This window comes from Lathyrus oleraceus, chromosome 2 (assembly GCF_024323335.1).
Source record: "Lathyrus oleraceus cultivar Zhongwan6 chromosome 2, CAAS_Psat_ZW6_1.0, whole genome shotgun sequence".
NCBI lineage: Eukaryota > Viridiplantae > Streptophyta > Magnoliopsida > Fabales > Fabaceae > Lathyrus > Lathyrus oleraceus.
This window is the reverse complement of record NC_066580.1, coordinates 16738593-16758972: the sequence shown is the minus strand read 5'-3', so window position 1 is coordinate 16758972 and position 20380 is coordinate 16738593. Positions and strand designations below refer to the sequence as shown.

Here is a 20380-nt window from a genome sequence, read left to right as displayed (position 1 = left end):
ATGCACCATTTTTTTCAGATCTAATCGATGGCAAATTTTCCTTCTCGCTTGTTCTCAATAACCACGATGAGTCTTTCGTAGCTCCTCTCAATGCTTCTACTTAAACTAGTGCAATGTCTAAAGGATGGCGTATGTGGAACGTCTTGTTATTGTACTTCAAAGGTCTGATCTCCGAGAAAACGCTCTTCATGTACTCTCTAAGGTTCTTACTATTCTATCTTTCTCTTTTTCTTTCTTTTTATAATTTTTAATAAAATTACGAGTAATCCCATATTAAAGGAGTTGTTTAGTATGAAACTGAATGTATTTCTCTATCAACATAGATTTAGATTGTTATGTGGCCCCTTTTGTAAATCTAATAACATATTTAGGTAATTTTAAGGTAATTTTGGGTATTTGGGTAATTCAAGAAGCTTTCTCATTTAGGTCATTCTAGTCATAGTTGAATTAAAAATCCTCATTATTCAGTGTATTATGACTTACGATTTTCTTTAATTTCAAAATAAATAAATATGTTTTTAAATATAATTTGAAGCTGTTGGTAAAGTTTTTATGTAAGTAAATTGATGTAAAGTAAACAATAACATTTTATTGTAATTCACATATTTTTTTCTGGTGCTTTTGGACAATTGAGGTGTGATTATAGTTATAGTTGAGCCAAAATATCCATTATTAGTGTATTTGAGAACGCAAACATACATTATATTTTTTATTTTAATTGTTGTTATTTAGATGGAAATGAGATCGTTTTGCATGTTATAGATTTACACTAGTAATTGGCATATTAAATGTAGATTATTCGATAACTATTGTATCATTCTCTATGTCATGAGTTGATTAATGTTTATTTCATGTCTCCTGACTTCAATAGGAAGAAAAACCTTGCAATTAAGAGAGACATTTGAAGAAAGAGAAAAAATAAAAAAAAAAAAAATAAAAAGTGTAATGCTTAGTATGATTGAAATAAAATAGAGATATACATATTGTCATTAAAAGTGATACTATGTGATATAAGAGAAAAAAAAGTCTATGAAGAAAAAAATAACTCATTTCAATATAATCAACCAATATCAGTAGTTAGATAGAAATCAAGTGACTCATGTTGTGACTTCGACCATAAAAAACTCAATATATTAACTGATCTTATGTAATAAATTAAATCATTTACTATAAAAATGATGGAGACATCAAATTTATTTAAGAGAAAATTAGCATGTGTTATTATATTTTGATATTTGTTATTTTACAATTTAGTTTGTATGTAATGTTTCTTGAACTCGTCCAATTAAGACACATGTTTTATATTTTTCAATTTCAAATATTTCAGTGGACTGGGTTATTCAAAGAACTTGCACCCCTATTGTGGAATTCCTTTGGCACTATTGTGATACTTTTATAGGTGTGTGTTATATGTAACTAATTTGCTATATTATTTTCTTTTTGGATTTCTTTGTGTTATTACTTTTAGAAACCTTCTTTCTTTGTTTATAATTTTTTTAGAACCTTGCTATTTTTTTACGAAAAAAGATTTGGCAAAAGAAAGTTATATATGAGTTTTACTTTGGTGGATTGACAATAGTTATTCTATGTTTCGAGGAACACAAAGTAGTAGTTGATGAAAAAATCAACCATTGCATTATTATGCTACATTTCTCGGTGGATTGAACAATAGGTTTTAGATTTGGCATAACACAAAGGTAGTGGATGAAACTATTAACTATTGTCTTTTCCCATGTTACACTCCTTTATAATAATTATCATATTCTAATTTTTTATAATTTAAATTTATGTGTCTCCCTATTATTTTTTTCTATACATTAATCTTTCACCAATTCGTGTTTATATATTTTCAATTCTACATTTAATGTAAAGATAATATTCTTATTTTACAATTCACTCGAAATATATATGATTATAAAAAAGAATTAGAATTAAACCGTGATGATATGACAAGTGTTTATTGGATGTCTTGTATTACTGATAGTGATATCTTATTTTACAGGAAATACTTTCAATATTTCCTAATATTTCAATGGAAAATCTTACTGTTGCACAATCAACTCGAGTGTGCAATGTTCTTGCACTATTTCAGGTGAGATAAGTTTGTCATGACAATTTTTGAATATTGTGTTTAGCATGTAGAAAATTATATTTTAATTTCCATTTTCTCACACAAATATATGAAAAAATTTCTCTAATACTTTTCTCGGCTATCAGATAATCACAGGTTAATTAGGAAGAAACATCATCTTAAGTATGTTGATTGAGTATGCCCTTTTCATTATTTTAAGTTTTTTAATAAAATTCTTTCATATTAATGCAGAGCTGGAATTGCACTAACAAGTTGTCTTCCAAATGTTTTAACAAATGACACTTTCAATAATTACCTTCGTGTAAGTACTTCTTATTACCTAAATAAGTACAAATTTGATTTTGAACTTGTTTGAAACACATGATATGATATGGTATAGTATGTAATAAATTGATATTATGAGATCTACTATTTTTTCCTATTAGATTAAATATTATAATCTCACTCTTAAAAGTAAATAAGTGGAGCGTCGTAAGCTAAATCATGTGCTTTGTGCTCAGATGTTACTGAAACTAGCAATTGAGTTGATGTAACGGAACACGTGTCACTCTTTTAAAAAAGCTATAGTTGTTAAGATTCTCAAATTGAGTGAGATATAGTTAACATGTGTTATAAGGGTGATATTCAAACTCACAAACTAGTCTTGTAAGGATTGAGTTAAGTTGAGTCAAATTCTAAAATATCTGTTGGATCGCCTATTGTTAAGACACTTCTATTGAGCCACCTAAGAGTTTGTTAAGAGATTGAAATTCAATGAAATGTGACTTAAATGTTTATAAATAAAGGGAAATATATATATTACAGACTAGTTATGTAAACTTTGAGTTAGATCAACCTAAATTATAAGAACAATACATGGTAGCTATCAAGCACAAACACCTCTGGTAGCATGAGTGTCATGGGTCTGACACTTATTTGACACTCATACCATATATACAAGAAGAGTCGTCAGTGTCGGAAAAACTCAAACAAATGTCTTAAAAAATAGCTTTATATTTATTAGGCATTCTTTGAATCGATGTACGACATGCCTTGATGTCCAACACTTGTATGATACACATACATATATGCGCCTGGCAATTCAAATAATCAGCAAAAAAGACAAATAATTCAGACTATTGTTTCAAACACTATTATTTTTTTATTTGATTCAATGCATCTTATATATTTATTTTGGAAAAATCTAACACACATAAAATGGTTAATTATTTATTGAAGTAAAGTTATCAATGAGAAATATAGATGTTAATCTTGATCAGAATTTTTTAAATCTTTTAATAATACATGGGTCAATGAAGGTCAAATACTATAATATATGTAGTGATGTTGTATCCTATATTTTCAACATTAACCTTGTCAAAGTATCATATATATATCGTGTCGTGTCCTAGTATCTGTGTCATAGTCCATATTTCATAGCTTTCTAGTATAGAACTTAACGATTGTTTTAATGCTTAATGATTTCAGAAGATCCAACAACTTGGAGGTTGGTGGAGCATTTTTATGAGAACATAAGGATGAATCATGTTCCACTAGTACCAGGTGGAGAATGAGTTAATAATGTTGTTGAAACATCATTGTTTTGAAAATGATATGTCTTGTTATGTTTTTTTGGGTTTGCAACACCAGAACTTTATGACCAAATTATCTTTCTACTTGAAAACATGAATCAAATCAATAATTGTTTATGCATTAAAATGTAATAATCATTTTGAATTTAAACATATTTCTTGTTTGTTCTAATAAGTTTATATGTGTGTGGTTCTTTTGACCCCTTGAATGTTCAAGTTGATGCTAAGATGTTAATATAAATTGTAATCTTTGACTCTTTGATTTAATTTATATATCATCTCTTGAAAAATATTATAAATTTCACTACAAAATTAATATTTTTTAATAAGAAAGTCATTGGTGAATATTCATCCACCTATTTTGGGCTTTATGAGGCACACATGTGTAATCAACTCTCCACTTGTTTATTTTAGGTGATTTCATCTTCATGGTTTGATAGGGATATGTAAATGGTAAGGGATTGTGTCGGGTACACCAAATAATGTCTCACTTTTCTCAAAACTTTTTTTGAAAACAAAAATGTTATTCATTTAAACCCATCTCAAAGTAGACCTAGTTCATATACAATCAGGAGTTTGTTCTATCTAGCATCAAAACTTAGAAAATATTACATGACATCCCATAAATTATACATGCCACCCCTAAACAATTTTATAATATCAAAAATATTTCTCTCATTTTTTTCACCATTCATATTATTCAAATTTTTCTCTTAATCACAAAAAACGCGATAGCTCATACAAAAAATACGTTATGTATTTTTATCGGCATTTTTGAAAAAATCCAATGTGAATTATTAGTTATTGATTTTTTTCAAAAAAATAGGTAGACGAAACTTTGTGTGGTCCGTAATGATTTAAAACTTGTAAAAATATGTCCTATGTTGTTAACAAAAATATCCCATTATGTCTCAAATTTGTTATCTCACGTTTGTGTAGTCAATAATGTGAAACCTTTTTGAATTTAGGCTCACATAGAACACAATTCTTGATGTTCTGAAAGAGAAACTAGATAATCTCTTGCACCATCGATTGATAACGAATGAAAGATGAAGTTAAACAACTTAGAGTTGAAGATCGATGAAGATTTAAAGTTATATGGAGCATAAATCAAAGATACGAAACAAGGGTCTAATCAAGGTGGGTTCGGAATTATTAAGATGTTGAAATGTCCTAAATCATCTAGTAATATTTAAGTTTTGTTCATATTATTTGTTTGTTAAGTTATGTTAATCAATGTTCATGTTAAATTATTTTTTTCCTGCAATAATGTAATGCTAATTTCATCTAATGAATGTTAAGATAAATATCAATAATATCAGCAAACATAAATAATAAACAACAAATAAAATCTATGTTGGTCCCCACATGCAAAGTGTGTTATCCGAAATAACCCTGCATAGATATCACCATCTAGGTTTATCATACCCGTGAGATTATTTGAAAGAAGTGTTACCACCTGCAGGTACTTCTTGTCAGTTATATCGGGTGAAGGCGATGTCACATCATCTGAAAGTCCTCAATCATCATCTGTAGGTTGAGAATTTGAGATGATATGAGGGTGGGATACTCTAAAGTACCACTCTAAATAACCATCCATAAATCTCCGATGAAAAGACATCCCCTTTGCATTTTCACTAATAGTGATAACACTATTGATAATGTTAAACCTAAACCATACATCAATGCCTCCTAATAGAACAATAAAGATTGGGCTAGGAATTCCCTGAAGATACCCAAACTGGCATAGACACATCTTAGGTAAATATATATACTCCAAACTCTCCCATTGAAAATAACCCAAAAAACGGCATTGTCATCAAACTCTCAATGCACTTTATGGTCTACATAAGGTATCCATATGGAATTATCGACGGTCAGAGCATCGATCCTCCTCCTGTACTCCAGAAGACCGCTTGAATGAGAAATTCCGGCCCCTAATTCTGTGGCAGGAAAGAAGCCATCGGTCATAGGACAATGATCGCGCCAAAAATGGATAGTGAATGCTCATATATCTATCACACACCAAATGCAAATTATATAAATGAAATGTCTTTGATAAATAAGAAAGAAAGAAATAAAAACATAATAAATAATATACCTAAAATAGACTCATATGACCGGAAAGTTGTCTCGTCTCAAAGACAATCCCCTCTCCAATTGCACTATATAATACTATCAAAGTAGCACAATCCCATGCCTAATCGAAATGATCAAAGTCACTAACCAGAGATATGTATATGGCATCGATGTATACATGAGACTTATCTTCTAAAATAGTACATTCTACAAGATGCAACATGTATAACCTAACACTATCCTCATAGATAGAGTGTTGCATCAATATTATATTAATACATAAATAAAAATAAAAATATAAAAAAGAGAATTCGCAACAGAATATTAAAATCCATACAAGCATTTTACACCCACTTTACTTAAATAACACCTCCAAATAGGGCTACCATTGTGATATGTATAATAATAAAAAATACACTATTGTTTTAACAAATTATAATATTCTACCACTATTTTTAACACATTTCAAAAATATATTCATCAACAAATTGTTGACTATAATAATAATAATAATAATAATAATAATAATAATAATAATAATAATAATAATAAAGTAATAGTAATAGTAATAATACTAATAATACATAATAATAATAATAATAATAGTACTACAATAATAATAGTACAATAATAATAATGATAGTACTACTAATATACTAATAATAATAATACTATAATAATAATAATAATAATATAATAATAATAAAACTTAAAATAATAGTAGTAAATTAATATTAATAATGATAAAATTAATTTTATAATACTTTATTTTGGATTGAATAAAAGATAATTTTTAATAATTTTATTATTTATGTGTAACATAAATATCTTAATAAACAACATTTAGGAATTTTTCAATATAAACATTTTTTTTTACTTTTGTTAATTAAAACATTTATAGGTTTAAGGCTTAATGCATCATTTAGTCTCTTAACTTTATGCGATGATTCTCTTTGGTCACTTAAAAAAAAGTGTTACATAATGGTCATTTAACTTCACTTTCGTTAAAGTATTTGGACATTTCCATTAGTTTGCATTGAAAAAACATTTAAAAATGCCAGGATGGACTATTTACATATTACATGGAATTTTAATATTCCTAGAAAATGGTTAAAAAAGGTTATACTGTAAATCATTGAAGTTAAATAAGAAAGGCATGAAGCTCAAAGGTTAGGGAAAATGAATACATCTCTCTGAATAGGACAAACTGCATTGAAGAAGATAGCATCATCCTGCTCCACAGACCAACGCCATTGATGACGGTAGCAACGTTTCTCTGATTACGACTAAGATAAGGTTTCTCACTTGTAACCTACTAAAAATGTGAACTTTTTTTAGCCATCTTCTTTAGTACTTATGCTATCTTTTGTAGGTTGAACAGGTAATGGAGAAGATGTTTAAATGTGTTGTTCATCATTCTGGTAAGTTTGTTAGGGAGTTTGCTAACTTTACAAAATTTGGGTATCAAGGGTTAGAGACTATTTGGATGTTGATCCAGATTATTGGAGTTACTTTTAAATTTAAGGTATGTTAAAAGATTTAGGTTATCCAACTGGAGATAAACTTTGGTATTACGATGAAATGAATGCTTGTGATATTGTGTTGTTAGAGGATGACAAAGGAACTAAGAGGATGCAAACAATTGCAGTAATGACTGAGGAATGTCATTTATATGTTACTCATCATGTTTCACAGCATGACAACCTGGAAGGCCCAAGAAAAAGAGGAACAAAGAAGCTGGAGAAATGGTAAGGGATGAGACACATTTGAAAAGGGCAAACCATAGAATCAATTGCAGTCGTTTCCACAAGGAAGGTCACAATAAAGTCAAATGTAAACTGCCACAACCAGTGGTACCTCCAACTCAGGTAGAAGAAGGAGCCTTAACTCAAGAACCACAAGCAATAATTTCAAGTCACCACCACAACCAACAATTTAAAGTCAGCCACCACAACCAACAATTTCATGTCAGCCACCACCCAAAAAGAAAAAGAAAACTTCAAAAGGGTGGGAAGCCTATTTCAAGTTAACCATGATGTTTATTGTGATGTCTGTTATGCGTTATAATGTCTTTTTGTAATGTTATTTTAGTGCCTTATAATGGCTTATTGACAATGGCTTTTTGTAATGTTATTTTAGTGCCTTATAATGGCTTATTGACAATGGCCTGTAATCCCTTTATGTAATGTTATTGATATTCCTTATAATGACTTAATGACAATGGATTATAATGCCTTTTTGTATCACTTTTTGGAATGTTATAGATATGCATTATAACAAGTTATATTTTGTTCCAACTTTTATACGAGTTACGTATCAGTGTTAAAACAGATGAATAATGTACAAACACAACACTTTGTTAAAATAGACATTAATATTCTTCATTAAATAAACAGAAGATTACAATCATATTGTAAAAACAAAGCACTAAATTACCCTAATCCTAATTGAAATACTTTATTACAAACACAAGGTTCAACCCTAAGCTAAATATCCCAACCATAATGGACATTTTCAAGCATCTTTTAGTCTAGATAACCTCATTCTTCAATTTGTTAATTTTCTTATTTTGTATTTCAAACTACAAATCCCTTTCATCAACAAATTCATCGCCTAACCACTTGAAGAAATTACACCCATTGTCCATGTGATTTCTGTAATTTCTACAATCCCAAACTTTTTCTCATAGTTGACATTGCTCACATCAGTAACAGTATGAAGAACACTATCATCTTGGAAAGAACACTCAATTATCTTGTTTCTACGAAGCATGGATTTAGATGTACCAAAGCTTGTGATTGAGAAACTGCTTACTTCTTAGACATTGAAGCACTGATGGAAGATGGAGGAATACAAATGCACGACGGAACATGGAAGATGGAAGATGGAAGATGGATGTATGAACAAATTAATGCACGATGGAAGATAGAATATGGATGTATGAACACTGAAAAATGAAGGAGGAAGATGAAGATTTGAAAAACACGAACCCTAAATGGTTTATAACACAACAGTTGAGTCTTAACTTGAATGGTTGCATACCCGGCATGCCACCTCAGCCATACTTAATGTTTCCTCACCCTAACTAACGAAACAAATAAAATACTTTAACGGAAGAGAGGTTAAGGTACCAATAAGTAACATTTTTTAGTTAGGTGACCAACATGAAACTTCGCTTAAAGTTAAGGGACCTAAGGACTAAGTATGCCAACATTTAAAATGAATTAGTAATTTATACAAAGAATAGTATTTTAAACTAACAACTTTCAAAAAAAAGTTAATTAAAAATCATTCTTTTGGTATATTATAATTATCTCAATAAAGCATATGATAATGCATAAAAAAATATTTACTACTACTTTGATTCTATCCCCTAAATATTTCATTCTATTTTGATTTAGTTTTGGATATTCACTATTATCAAAATTGTATTATATTATTATTATATTTATTATTATTATTATTATTATTATTATTATTATTATTATTATTTGTATTATTATTATTATTATGATAAATTCCCTAATGGCTATTTCCATAGAGATTTTGACTAAATCATTCGTAAAAGTACAACATTTTAATTATATATATATATATATATATATTCTTAATATTAATATTAATATTATTATAATATTATTATTAATATTAATATTAATATTAATATTAATATTAATATTATTATTATTACTATTATTATTATAATAGTCAATAATTTATAGATGAATATATTTTGAAATGTTTTAAAAACAGTGGTACAATATTATAATTTGTTAAAGCAATAGTTTTTTTTTATTATTATACATATCACAATGGTAGCTCCATTAGGAGGTGTTATTTCAGTAAACTAGGTTTTAATATTATGTTGCAGAATTCCCTCTTTTTATATTTTTATTTATATTTGTGTCTTTATATAAATAAGATTTTTAAATTTATATATCAATAATATTTTTTAATTTATGATTTTGTTTAAAAACATAAACTTAATAAATTATAATATTAATTGAATATTTAGATACCGAAAATGAAAAGAAAAAAGAGAGAGAGGGAGAGGGGGGGAGATACAGATAAATTTAAAAAAAAATTCAAACAAATTATATTCAATATTAAAAAAGGAAATAACTTATATTTATGAAATAAAAAAATTCAGAAGCATAAAAAATATCAAAGTTGAATGCATAAATATAGACCTTTCGATTTAAAAAAAAAAGAACTAATGAACAAACTTTGTATCAATGGAATCTAACTCTCTCTCTCTCTCTCTCTCTCTCTCTCTCTCTCTCTCTCTCTCTCTATATATATATATATATATATATATATATATATATATATATACACATTATAATAAGGAAATTTAACATAATTGTTTTAGTTTGAAAATTTCTTTAATTTATTTGATAGTATATTTGAATAATTTCTTAATTAATTTATTTTGAAGTGATAATCAATATTTTTTAATGTATTTAATAACAGGTGACTTCATTTACCACAATACAAAAATAATAACATGGCATGTTCCATACAATGCGTCTCATTCTCAATCATGACAACAATTCGTTCACGACCTCCACATAAGCGTCATACGAATGAATACCGTGTTCTCATGTTATCTAAGTTACAAACCTCACTCATGACTTAATACCAATCCTAGGTTAACTTACTAGATTCATCATGTAATTTTCACCATTAGCATGTATTCAACATAAGCATAGCATCAGAAATGATTAATGGTTGGAGGAATGCATTTAGAAACACTTAAGAAATAGATTTTGAAGTTTTTAGCATAAGTCAATCGATTGGTTAAGGAGGCCCAAACGATTGGTTCCTCTCACATTTCTGTTTTTCAAAGTTTGTTGAGGATCAATCGATTGGCTCACTAAAATTTTCCATTGTTCATAAATAGAAAGTTTGTGCAATTAATTGTAATACACTATCAATCGATTGGTCCTGTAAAAATCACATCTTCTGCAAAACAAAAGGGTTGTGCAATTGATTGGTTGCAGGGATCAATCGATTGGTCCACCCACATTTTCACTTCATAGAACACCATTTTTCCTTTGTCAATCCATTACCAACAAAGAACCACTCCTTCTTCCAACACACCCATCTCACTACATGCTCATATACACATGTATAAAAATAATTCCAAGTTCATAACCACAAGGATTTCAAGGTCATAAACACATCCAATCATTTAACCACAACCACAATAAATCATGTAATCACAACAATCATAGGAACACATCAAAGCACATGTTCATGGAAATCAACAAGAGCAAGAGAAATGCTCATCATGTAGCATTGATTTTCATGATTTATCTATGATTCTACAACCCTAATCTTTTAGAAATCTAGGGTTTCTAACTAGAACCTACCTCAAGAAATTGAAGAGGAGAAGTTGTTGAAGATGAGATGAGGATGAAGATGACGGTGTTAGTTCCAATCTTTTCTTCTTCTTCTTCTTCTTCTTTTTCTTCTTTTCCACTAGCCTTGTTTTCCATTCTTCGCTTGAGCTTTTCTCTTTCTCTCTATTCTTACTGATACATAGAGGAAAAAAAATGAAAATGGCACATGTGGGTAGTTGGTAAGAGATAATAACATGTGGCCACCATTTACCACAAATAACATGTGGTTAGAAAAGGTTACAGGTAGTAACAAATATCTCAAGTGGCACTACACTTGTAATATTTGTTCTACCAGAGCTATTGACCCATTATTAGTGTTATCAAAATGTCCCAATTAATAAAAGGTCATTCCCAATTAATATTAATTAAGTCAACCTGATCTCATTATTTACTCTATTTATCCCAATTGATAACTTTTAGAGCACATAGGAACTCAATTGACCTCAATTAATAGGAATTTAGGTATTTAAGGAAATACGGGGTATTACATCCTCCCCCCCCCCCCCCCCCACCCCCACCCTTAAATAAAAATTCGTCCTCGAATTTAAATATTATCTAGAACAGATGAGGGTAAGCTTCTCGCATTTCTGACTCCAGTTCCTAGGTAGCATCGCCCGGATGTTATTCATCCCACTGAACCTTAACAAGAGGAATCTCCTTATTCCTTAATACCTTAACTTCTCCCCCTGTAATGCGACTTTTTAGAGGTTCGAAAGTTAGATTTGCTTCCACTTCTATCAAATCTGGAAGAACAGGCTGAAGAGAATCTGGAATGAACTTTCGGAGTTGGGATACATGAAAAACATCATGCATTTCTAATTGTGAAGGTGGTAAAACTAATCTGTAGGATACTTCTCCAATCCTCTCCATAATCTGGTATGGCCCTATGTATCTCGGACTTAGCTTCCATGACTTAAACGGTCCTTTCAGTCTCAACCTCGGAGGATGATATGAGTGGGAGATACTCTAAAGTACCATTCTAAATAACCGTCCATAAATCTCCCATGAAAAGACATCCCCATTGCATTTTTTCTAATAACGATAACACTATTGATAATGTTAGGGGACCAACATGAAACTTCGCTTAAAGTTAAGGGACTTAAGGACTAATTATGCCTACATTTAAAATAAATTAATAATTAATAAAAAGAATAGTATTTTAAACTAAGAACTTTCAAAAAAAGTTAATTAAAAATCATTTTTTCGTATATTATAATTATCTCAATGAAGCATATAGTAATGTATAAAACTAATATTTACTACTACTTTGATTCTATGCCCTAAATATTTCATTTTATTTAGATTTAATTTTGAATATTCACTATTGTCAAAATTGTTTATTATTATTATTATTTTTATTATAAATTCCCTAATGGCTATTTCCATAGAATTTTCGAATAAATCCTTCATAAAAGTACAACATTTTAATATATATATATATATATATATATATATATATATATATATATATATATATATATATATATATATATATATATATATATTATTATAATAGTCTACAATTTATTGAAGCATATAGTTCTGAAATGTTTTAAAAACAGTGGTAAAATATTATAAGTTTTGAAAACAATAGTATTTTTTTAATTATTATACATATCACATTGGAAGCTCCATTGACAGGTGTTATTTGAGTAAACTGGGTGTAAAATGATTGTATAGGTTTTAATATTATGTTGCAGAATTCTTAGTTTTTATATTTTTATTTATATTTATTTCTTACTATAAATAAGCTCTTTAAATTTATAAATCAAAAATATTTTTAAAATTATGATTTTGTTTAAAAACATAAACTTATAAATATAACCATGTTAAGATTATATTATAAATTGAATATTTTGATAACGAAAATCAAAAGAAAAAACATAGAGGGAGAGGGGGAGAGATCTAGACAAATCTTAAAAAATAAAAATTCAAACAAATTGTATTCAATATAAAAAAGTAAATAACTTATATTTATGAAATGAAAAAATTCAGAAGCATAAAAAAAAATCAAAGTTGAATGCATAAATATGGAACTTTCAATTTAAAAAAAAACTAATGAACAAACATATGTATCAATGGATTCTCTCTCTCTCTCTCTCTCTCTCTCTCTCTCTCTCTCTCTCTCTCTCTCTCTCTATCTATATATATATATATATATATATATATATATATATATATATATATATATATATATATATATATATATTATAATTTATAAATTTATAAATATCAACAATTTATTGATACTAATATAAAAATACAAATAAATGTTATTGAAAAACATTGAAACCTAAATATCAATTTATATCTATGACTAGAGCTACCTCATCTACTTATAAAGAGAAAATTTAACATAATTGTTTTAGTAAGAAAATTACGTTAATTTATTTGAAAGTATAATTTAACAATTTCTTAAGTATTTTATTTTGAAGTAATATATATTTTACTACAGATTCAAAATATTAAATTAAATTTGTAAATAATGAAAATTCACAAATTATTTATTTTGAAGTAATATATATTTTACTACAGATTCAAAATATTAATTTAACAATATATATTTTACGACAGATTCAAAGTATTTATTTTGAACTAATAGAGATTAAAACTAATGAAAATTCACAAATTATCAATAAAGATAAAATTCTAAATAATATATAACTTTAAGTCTTTTTTATCAATATTTTTTCTAAATAGAGTATCTAGTTTATATAATTAAATTAATATAAATATTATAAATAATAATATTTCAATAAAGTAATAAAATCACTAGAAATAATGAATAGTTAATAAAAAGAAATTTATAAAAAAATAACTTTTTATCTTATATATATATATATATATATATATATATATATATATATATATATATATATATATATATATATATATATATATATATATATATATATATATATATATATATATATATATATATATCTATATATATATATATATATATATATATATATATATATATATATATATATATATATATATATATATATATATATATATATATATATATATATATATAACATTCATTTTTATCAATGTACTGATACATAAATTCAAACTAAAGTGATAAAATTGATATCTTATTGCACCATTTTTTTCAGATCTAATCGATGGCGAATTTTCCTTCTCGCTTGCTCTCAATCAACAACGATGAGTCTTTCGTAGCTCCTCTCAATGCTTCTACTCAAACTAGTGAAAATGTCCAAAGGATGGCGCATGTGGAACGTCTTATTGTTGAACTTCAAATGTCTGATCTCCGAGAAAACGCTCTTCATGTACTCTCTAAGGTTCATACTATTCTATCTTTCTCTTTTTCTTTCTTTTCTTTTTATAATATTTTAATAAAATCACGAGTAATCCAATTATTAAAGGAGTTGTTTAGTATGAAACTGAATGTATTTTCTCTATCAAGATAGATTTAGATTCTTATGTGGCCCGTTTTGTAGATCTAGACACATATTTAGGTAATTTTAAGGTAATTTTTGGATATTTGGGTAATTCAAGAAGCTTTATCATTTAGGTCATTCTAGTCATAGTTGAATTAAAAAGCCTCATTATTCAGTGTATTATGACTTACGATTTTCTTTAATTTCAAAATAAATAAATATGTTTAAAATATAATTTGAAGTTGTTGTTAAAGTTTTAATGTAAGTAAATTGATGTTAAGTAAACAATAACATTTTATTGTAATTTAATATATTTATCTGGTGCTTTTGCACAATTGAGGTGTGATTATAGTTATAGTTGAGCCAAAATATCCATTATTTAGTGTATTTTGAGACGCATACAAACATACATTATATTTTTTATTTTAATTGTTGTTATTTAGATGGAAATGAGATCTTTTTGCATGTTATAGATTTACACTAGTAATTGGCATATTAAATGTAGATTATTCGATAACTATTGTATCATTCTCTATGTCATGAGTTGATTAATGTTTATTTCATGTCGCATGACTTCAATAGGAAGAAAAACCTTGCAATTAAGAGAGAAATTTGAAGAAAGAAAAAAAATAAAAAAATGAAAATAAATGTGTAATGCTTAGTATGATTGAAATAAAATAGAGATATACATATTGTCATTAAAAGTGATACTATGTGATATGAGAGATAAAAAAAGTCTATGAAGAAAAAAATAACTCATTTCAATATAATCAACCAATATCAGTAGTTAGATAGAAATCAAGTGACTCATGTTGTGACTTCGACCAATAAAAAACTCAATATATTAATTGATCTTATGTAATAAATTAAATCATTTACAAAATGATGGCGGCATCAAATTTATTTAAGAGAAAATTAGCATGTGTTATTATATTTTGATATTTGTTATTTTACAATTTAGTTTGTATGTAATGTTTCTTGAACTCGTCCAATTAAGACACATGTTTTATATTTTCAATTTCAAATATTTCAGTGGACTGGGTTGTTCAAAGAACTTGCACCCCTATTATGGAATTCCTTTGGCACTATTGTGATACTTTTACAGGTGTGTTATATGTAACTAACTTGCTATATTATTTTCTTTTTGGATTTCTTTGTGTTATTACTTTTAGAAACCTTTTTTCTTTGTTTATAAATTTTTTTAGAACCTTGCTATTTTTTTACGAAAAAAGATTTGGCAAAAGAAAATTATATATGAGTTTTACTTTTGTGGATTGACAATAGTTATTCTATGTTTCGAGGAACACAAAGTAGTAGTTGATGAAAATATCAACCATTGTACTTTATCATGCTACATTTCTCGGTGGATGGAACAATAGTTATTTTAGATTTGGCATAACACAAAGTGGTAGTGGATGAAACTATTAACTATTGTCTTTTCCCATGTTACTCTCCTTTATAACAATTATCATATTCTAATTTTTTATAATTTTAAATTTATGTGTCTCCCTATTTGTTTCTTTCTATTACATAAATATTTCACCAATTTGTGTTTATATATTTTCAATTCTACATTTTAATGTAAAGATAATATTCTTATTTTTACAATTCACTCGAAATATATATGATTATAAAAAAGAATTAGAATTAAATCGTGATGATATGACAAGTTTATTGGATGTCTTGTATTTACTGATAGTGATATCTTATTTTACAGGAAATACTTTCAATATTTCCTAATATTTCAATGGAAAATCTTACTGCTGCACAATCAACTCGAGTGTGCAATGTTCTTGCACTATTTCAGGTGAGCTAAGTTTGTCATGACAACTTTTGAATATTGTGTTTAGCATGTAGAAATATTATATTTTAAATTCCATTTTCTCACACAAAATATATGAAATAAATTTCTCTAATACTTTTCTCTAATATTTTTGTTATAGTGTGTGGCATCTCACTCTGATACAAAGATGTTATTTATCGAGGGTAATGTCAACTTTCTTATTCATTTAACTATTCTGAATTTCATAAAGGACATGTTAACTAAAAAATAGAATTAGTCTTTTAATTACTCATACTTACTATTTCTTATTGATATGCAGCTAAGATACCTTTGTATTTGTATCCCTTTCTTCAAACAACAAACAAGTTGCCACAATTTGAACATTTGAGGCTTGCTAGTCTTGGAGTCATTGGTGCACTTGTAAAGGTATTATATTTGAATTAGTTCTATTTTTGTAAAGTTATATTATATTTGAATTATTTAAATTTACTTTAATATAAATAATTTGGGCATTAACCTTTAAAGACTTTTAATAAAAGTATAAATTATGATTGAAAAAACATACAACTTAAAAACTATATATAATATATTTGAAAAAACTTACACAATATAAATTATACTTCTATATCTCTTATATTAAAATACTTTTCTTTAAAATCTAATAAACATATTTACTTTCTCAATAAAAATTATTTTTTAATAAAATATTTTTGAAAAAAACTTAAACACAAACACAAACATAACTAAGTTATGAATTTTAATGATTATATAACTTGATTCTTTAATCACATGTATACCATTATTTTTATTTGTGAAGTGTCAATTGTATTACTTTTCTTTTGGTATACTTGTTATTTTTAGGTTAGCACTAAAGAAGTGATAACTTTCCTTCTTTCAAGCGAGATAATTCCTTTGTGTTTGTGCAATATGAAAATTGGAAAAGAAGTATCAAAAATGGTTAGAATCTATACTTTTAGCCAATTTGTTTCACATGTTTTTCTTTCGTGCACTTGTGTTACCAATATATCAAATTTGGATATTTTTGCAGGTAGCAACATTCATAATTCAAAAAGTTTTGGAAGATGATGATGGCTTGGCTTATATCTGCGCTACAGTAGAACGATTTTTTGCAGTAGCACGTGTTTTGGACATGGTGTTGAAAAGTATTGAGAAACAACATGCACCTCGACTTTTGAAGCTCATAATCTCATGTTATTCTCGGCTATCAGATAATCACAGGTTAATTGGGAAGAAACATCATCTTAAGTATGTTGATTGAGTATGCCCTTTTCATTATTTTAAGTTTTTTAATAAAAATTCTTTCATATTAATGCAGAGCTGGAATTGCACTAACAAGTTGTCTTCCAAATGTTTTAACAAATGACACTTTCAATAATTACCTTCGTGTAAGTACTTCTTATTACCTAAATAAGTACAAATTTGATTTTGAACTTGTTTGAAACACATGATATGATATGGTATAATATGTAATAAATTGATATTATGAGATCTACTATTTTTTGCCTATTAGATTAAATATTATAATCTCACTCTTTAAAAGTAAATAAGTGGAGCTTCGTAAGTTAAATCATGTGCTTTGTGCTCAAATGTTACTGAAACTAGCAGTTGAGTTGATGTAACGGAACACGTGTCACTCTTTATAAAAAACTATAGTTGTTAAGATTCTCAAATTGAGTGAGATATAGTTAACATGTGTTATAAGGGTGATATTCAAACCTCACAAACTAGTCTTGTAAGGATTGAGTTAAGTTGAGTCTAATTCTAAAATATCTATTGGATCGCCTATTGTTAAGACACTTCTATTGGGCCACCTAAGAGTTTGTTAAGAGATTGAAATTCAATGAAATGTGACTTAAATTGTTTATAAATGAAGGGAAATCTATATATTACAGACTAGTTATGTAAACTTTGAGTTAGATCAACCTAAATTATAAGAACAATACATGCGAGCTACAAGCACAAACACCTCTAGTAGCATGAGTGTCATGGGTCTGACACTTATTTTACACTCATACCATATATACAAGAAGAGTCAGTCAAGTGTCGGAAAACTCAAACAAATGTCTTAAAAAATAGGTTTTTATTTTATTAGGCATTTTTGAATCGATGTACGACATTCCTTGATGTCCAACACTTGTATGATACACATACAACATATGTCTGACAATTCAAATAATCAGCAGAAAAGTCAAATAATTCAGACTACTGTTTCAAACAATATTATTTTTTTCTTTGATTTAATGCATCTTATATATTTAATTCGGAAAAATCTAACACACGTATAAAATGGTTAATTATTTATTGAAGTAAAGTTATCAATGAAAAATTATAGATGTTAATCTTGATCAGAATCTTTTTAAATCTTTTAATAATACATGGGTCAATGAAGGTCAAATACTATAATATATGTAGTGATGTTGTATCCTATATTTTCAACATTATCCTTGTCAGTGTATCTATATCGTGTCGTGTCCTAGTATCCGTGTCAGAGTCCATATTTCATAGCTTTCTAGTATAGAACTTGACGATTGTTTTAATGTTTAATGATTTCAGGAAGATCCAACAACTTGGAGGTTGGTGGAGCATTTGTATGAGAACATAGGGATGAATCATGTTCCATTAGTACCAGGTGGAAAATGAGTTAATAATGTTATTGAAACATCATTGTTTTGAAAATGATATGTCTTGTTATGTTTTTTTGGGTTTGCAACACCAGAACTTTATGACCAAATTATCTTTCTACTTGAAAACATGAATCAAGTCAATAATTGTTTATGCATTAAAATGTAATAATCACTTTGAATTTAAATATATTTCTTGGTTGTTCTAATAAGTTTATATGTGTGTGGTTCTTTTGACCCCTTGAATGTTCAAGTTGATGCTAAGATGTTAATATAAATTTTAATCTTTGACTCTTTGATTTAATTTATATATCATCTCTTGAAAAATTATTATAAATTTCACTACAAAATTAATATTTTTTAATAAGAAAGTCATTGGTGAATATTCATCCACCTATTTTGTGCTTTATGAGGCACACATGTGTAATCAACTCTCCACTTGTTTATTTTAGGTGATTTCATCTTCATATAGGGATATGTAAATGGTAAGGGATTGTGTCGGGTACACCAAATAATGTATCACTTTTTCTCAAAACTTTTTTTGAAAACAAAAATGTTATTCATTTAAACCCATCTCAAAGTAGACCTAGTTCATATACAATCAGGAGTTTGTTCTATCTAGCATCAAAACTTATGAAGTTTTACATGACATCCCATAAATTATACATGCCACCCTTAAACAATTTTATAATATCAAAAATATTTCTCTCATTTTTTTCACCAGTCATATTATTCAAAATTTCTCTTAATCACAAAAAAACGCGATAGCTCATATAAAAAGTACGATATGTATTTTTATCGGCATTTTTGAAAAAATCCAATGTAAATTATAAGTTATCGATTTTTTCAAAAAAATAGGTAGACGAAATATTTTCCGACCCCGCTGGAAAATCTGATAGTGTTATTTTTAAACGATTGAAATTTTTCCCACTCTTTTATAGGATTATGATTGCACCGACAACTTTGTGTGGTCTGTAATGATTTAAAACTTGTATAAATATGTCCTATGTTGTTAACAAAAATATCCCATTATGTCTCAATTTTGTTATCTCACGTTTGTGTACTTCAATAATGTGAAACATCTTTTAGAATTTAGGCTCACATAGAACACACTTTTTGATGTTCTGAAAGAGAAACTAGATAATCTCTTGCACCATCTATTGATAACGAATGAAAGATGAAGTTCAACAACTTTGAGTTGAAGATCGATGAAGATTTAAAGTTATATGGAGCATAAATCACCGATACGAAACAAAGGGTCCAATCAAGGTGGGTTCGGAATTATTAAGATGTTGAAATATCCTAAATCATCTAGTAATGTTTTATGTTTTTTTCATATTATTTATTTGTTAAGTTATGTTAAGCAATGTTCATGTTAAATTTTTTTTCCCAACAATAATG

The 20380-nt window shown here is 27.3% G+C and overlaps 2 protein-coding genes across 5 annotated transcripts in view; both read left to right on the top strand.

Moving 5' to 3' along the window:
- The window catches only part of LOC127117719 (uncharacterized), a 29568-nt gene extending 25712 nt beyond the window's left edge, over positions 1–3856 (top strand). Inside the window, exon 10 of the mRNA XM_051047815.1 lies at positions 3635–3856. Within this exon, the coding sequence (XP_050903772.1) occupies positions 3635–3645 (11 nt within the window). The 3' untranslated portion in view covers positions 3646–3856. The remainder of the gene's footprint in view (positions 1–3634) is intronic.
- Positions 167–20380, top strand: part of LOC127117720 (uncharacterized) — a 55164-nt gene continuing 34950 nt past the window's right edge. The window contains exons 1-9 of one of the 4 annotated variants that reach the window (XM_051047820.1): positions 167–202; positions 15588–15659; positions 16272–16361; positions 16498–16540; positions 16657–16763; positions 17199–17294; positions 17386–17576; positions 17674–17743; positions 18912–19191. In XM_051047820.1, the coding sequence (XP_050903777.1) occupies positions 16302–16361; positions 16498–16540; positions 16657–16763; positions 17199–17294; positions 17386–17576; positions 17674–17743; positions 18912–18998 (654 nt within the window). In that variant the 5' untranslated portion in view covers positions 167–202; positions 15588–15659; positions 16272–16301 and the 3' untranslated portion in view covers positions 18999–19191. Of the gene's footprint in view, positions 203–14197; positions 14456–15587; positions 15660–16271; positions 16362–16497; positions 16541–16656; positions 16764–17198; positions 17295–17385; positions 17577–17673; positions 17744–18911; positions 19192–20380 lie in introns of those variants that run through there. The other 3 variants (XM_051047817.1, XM_051047816.1, XM_051047819.1) reach the window with 3 other exon arrangements.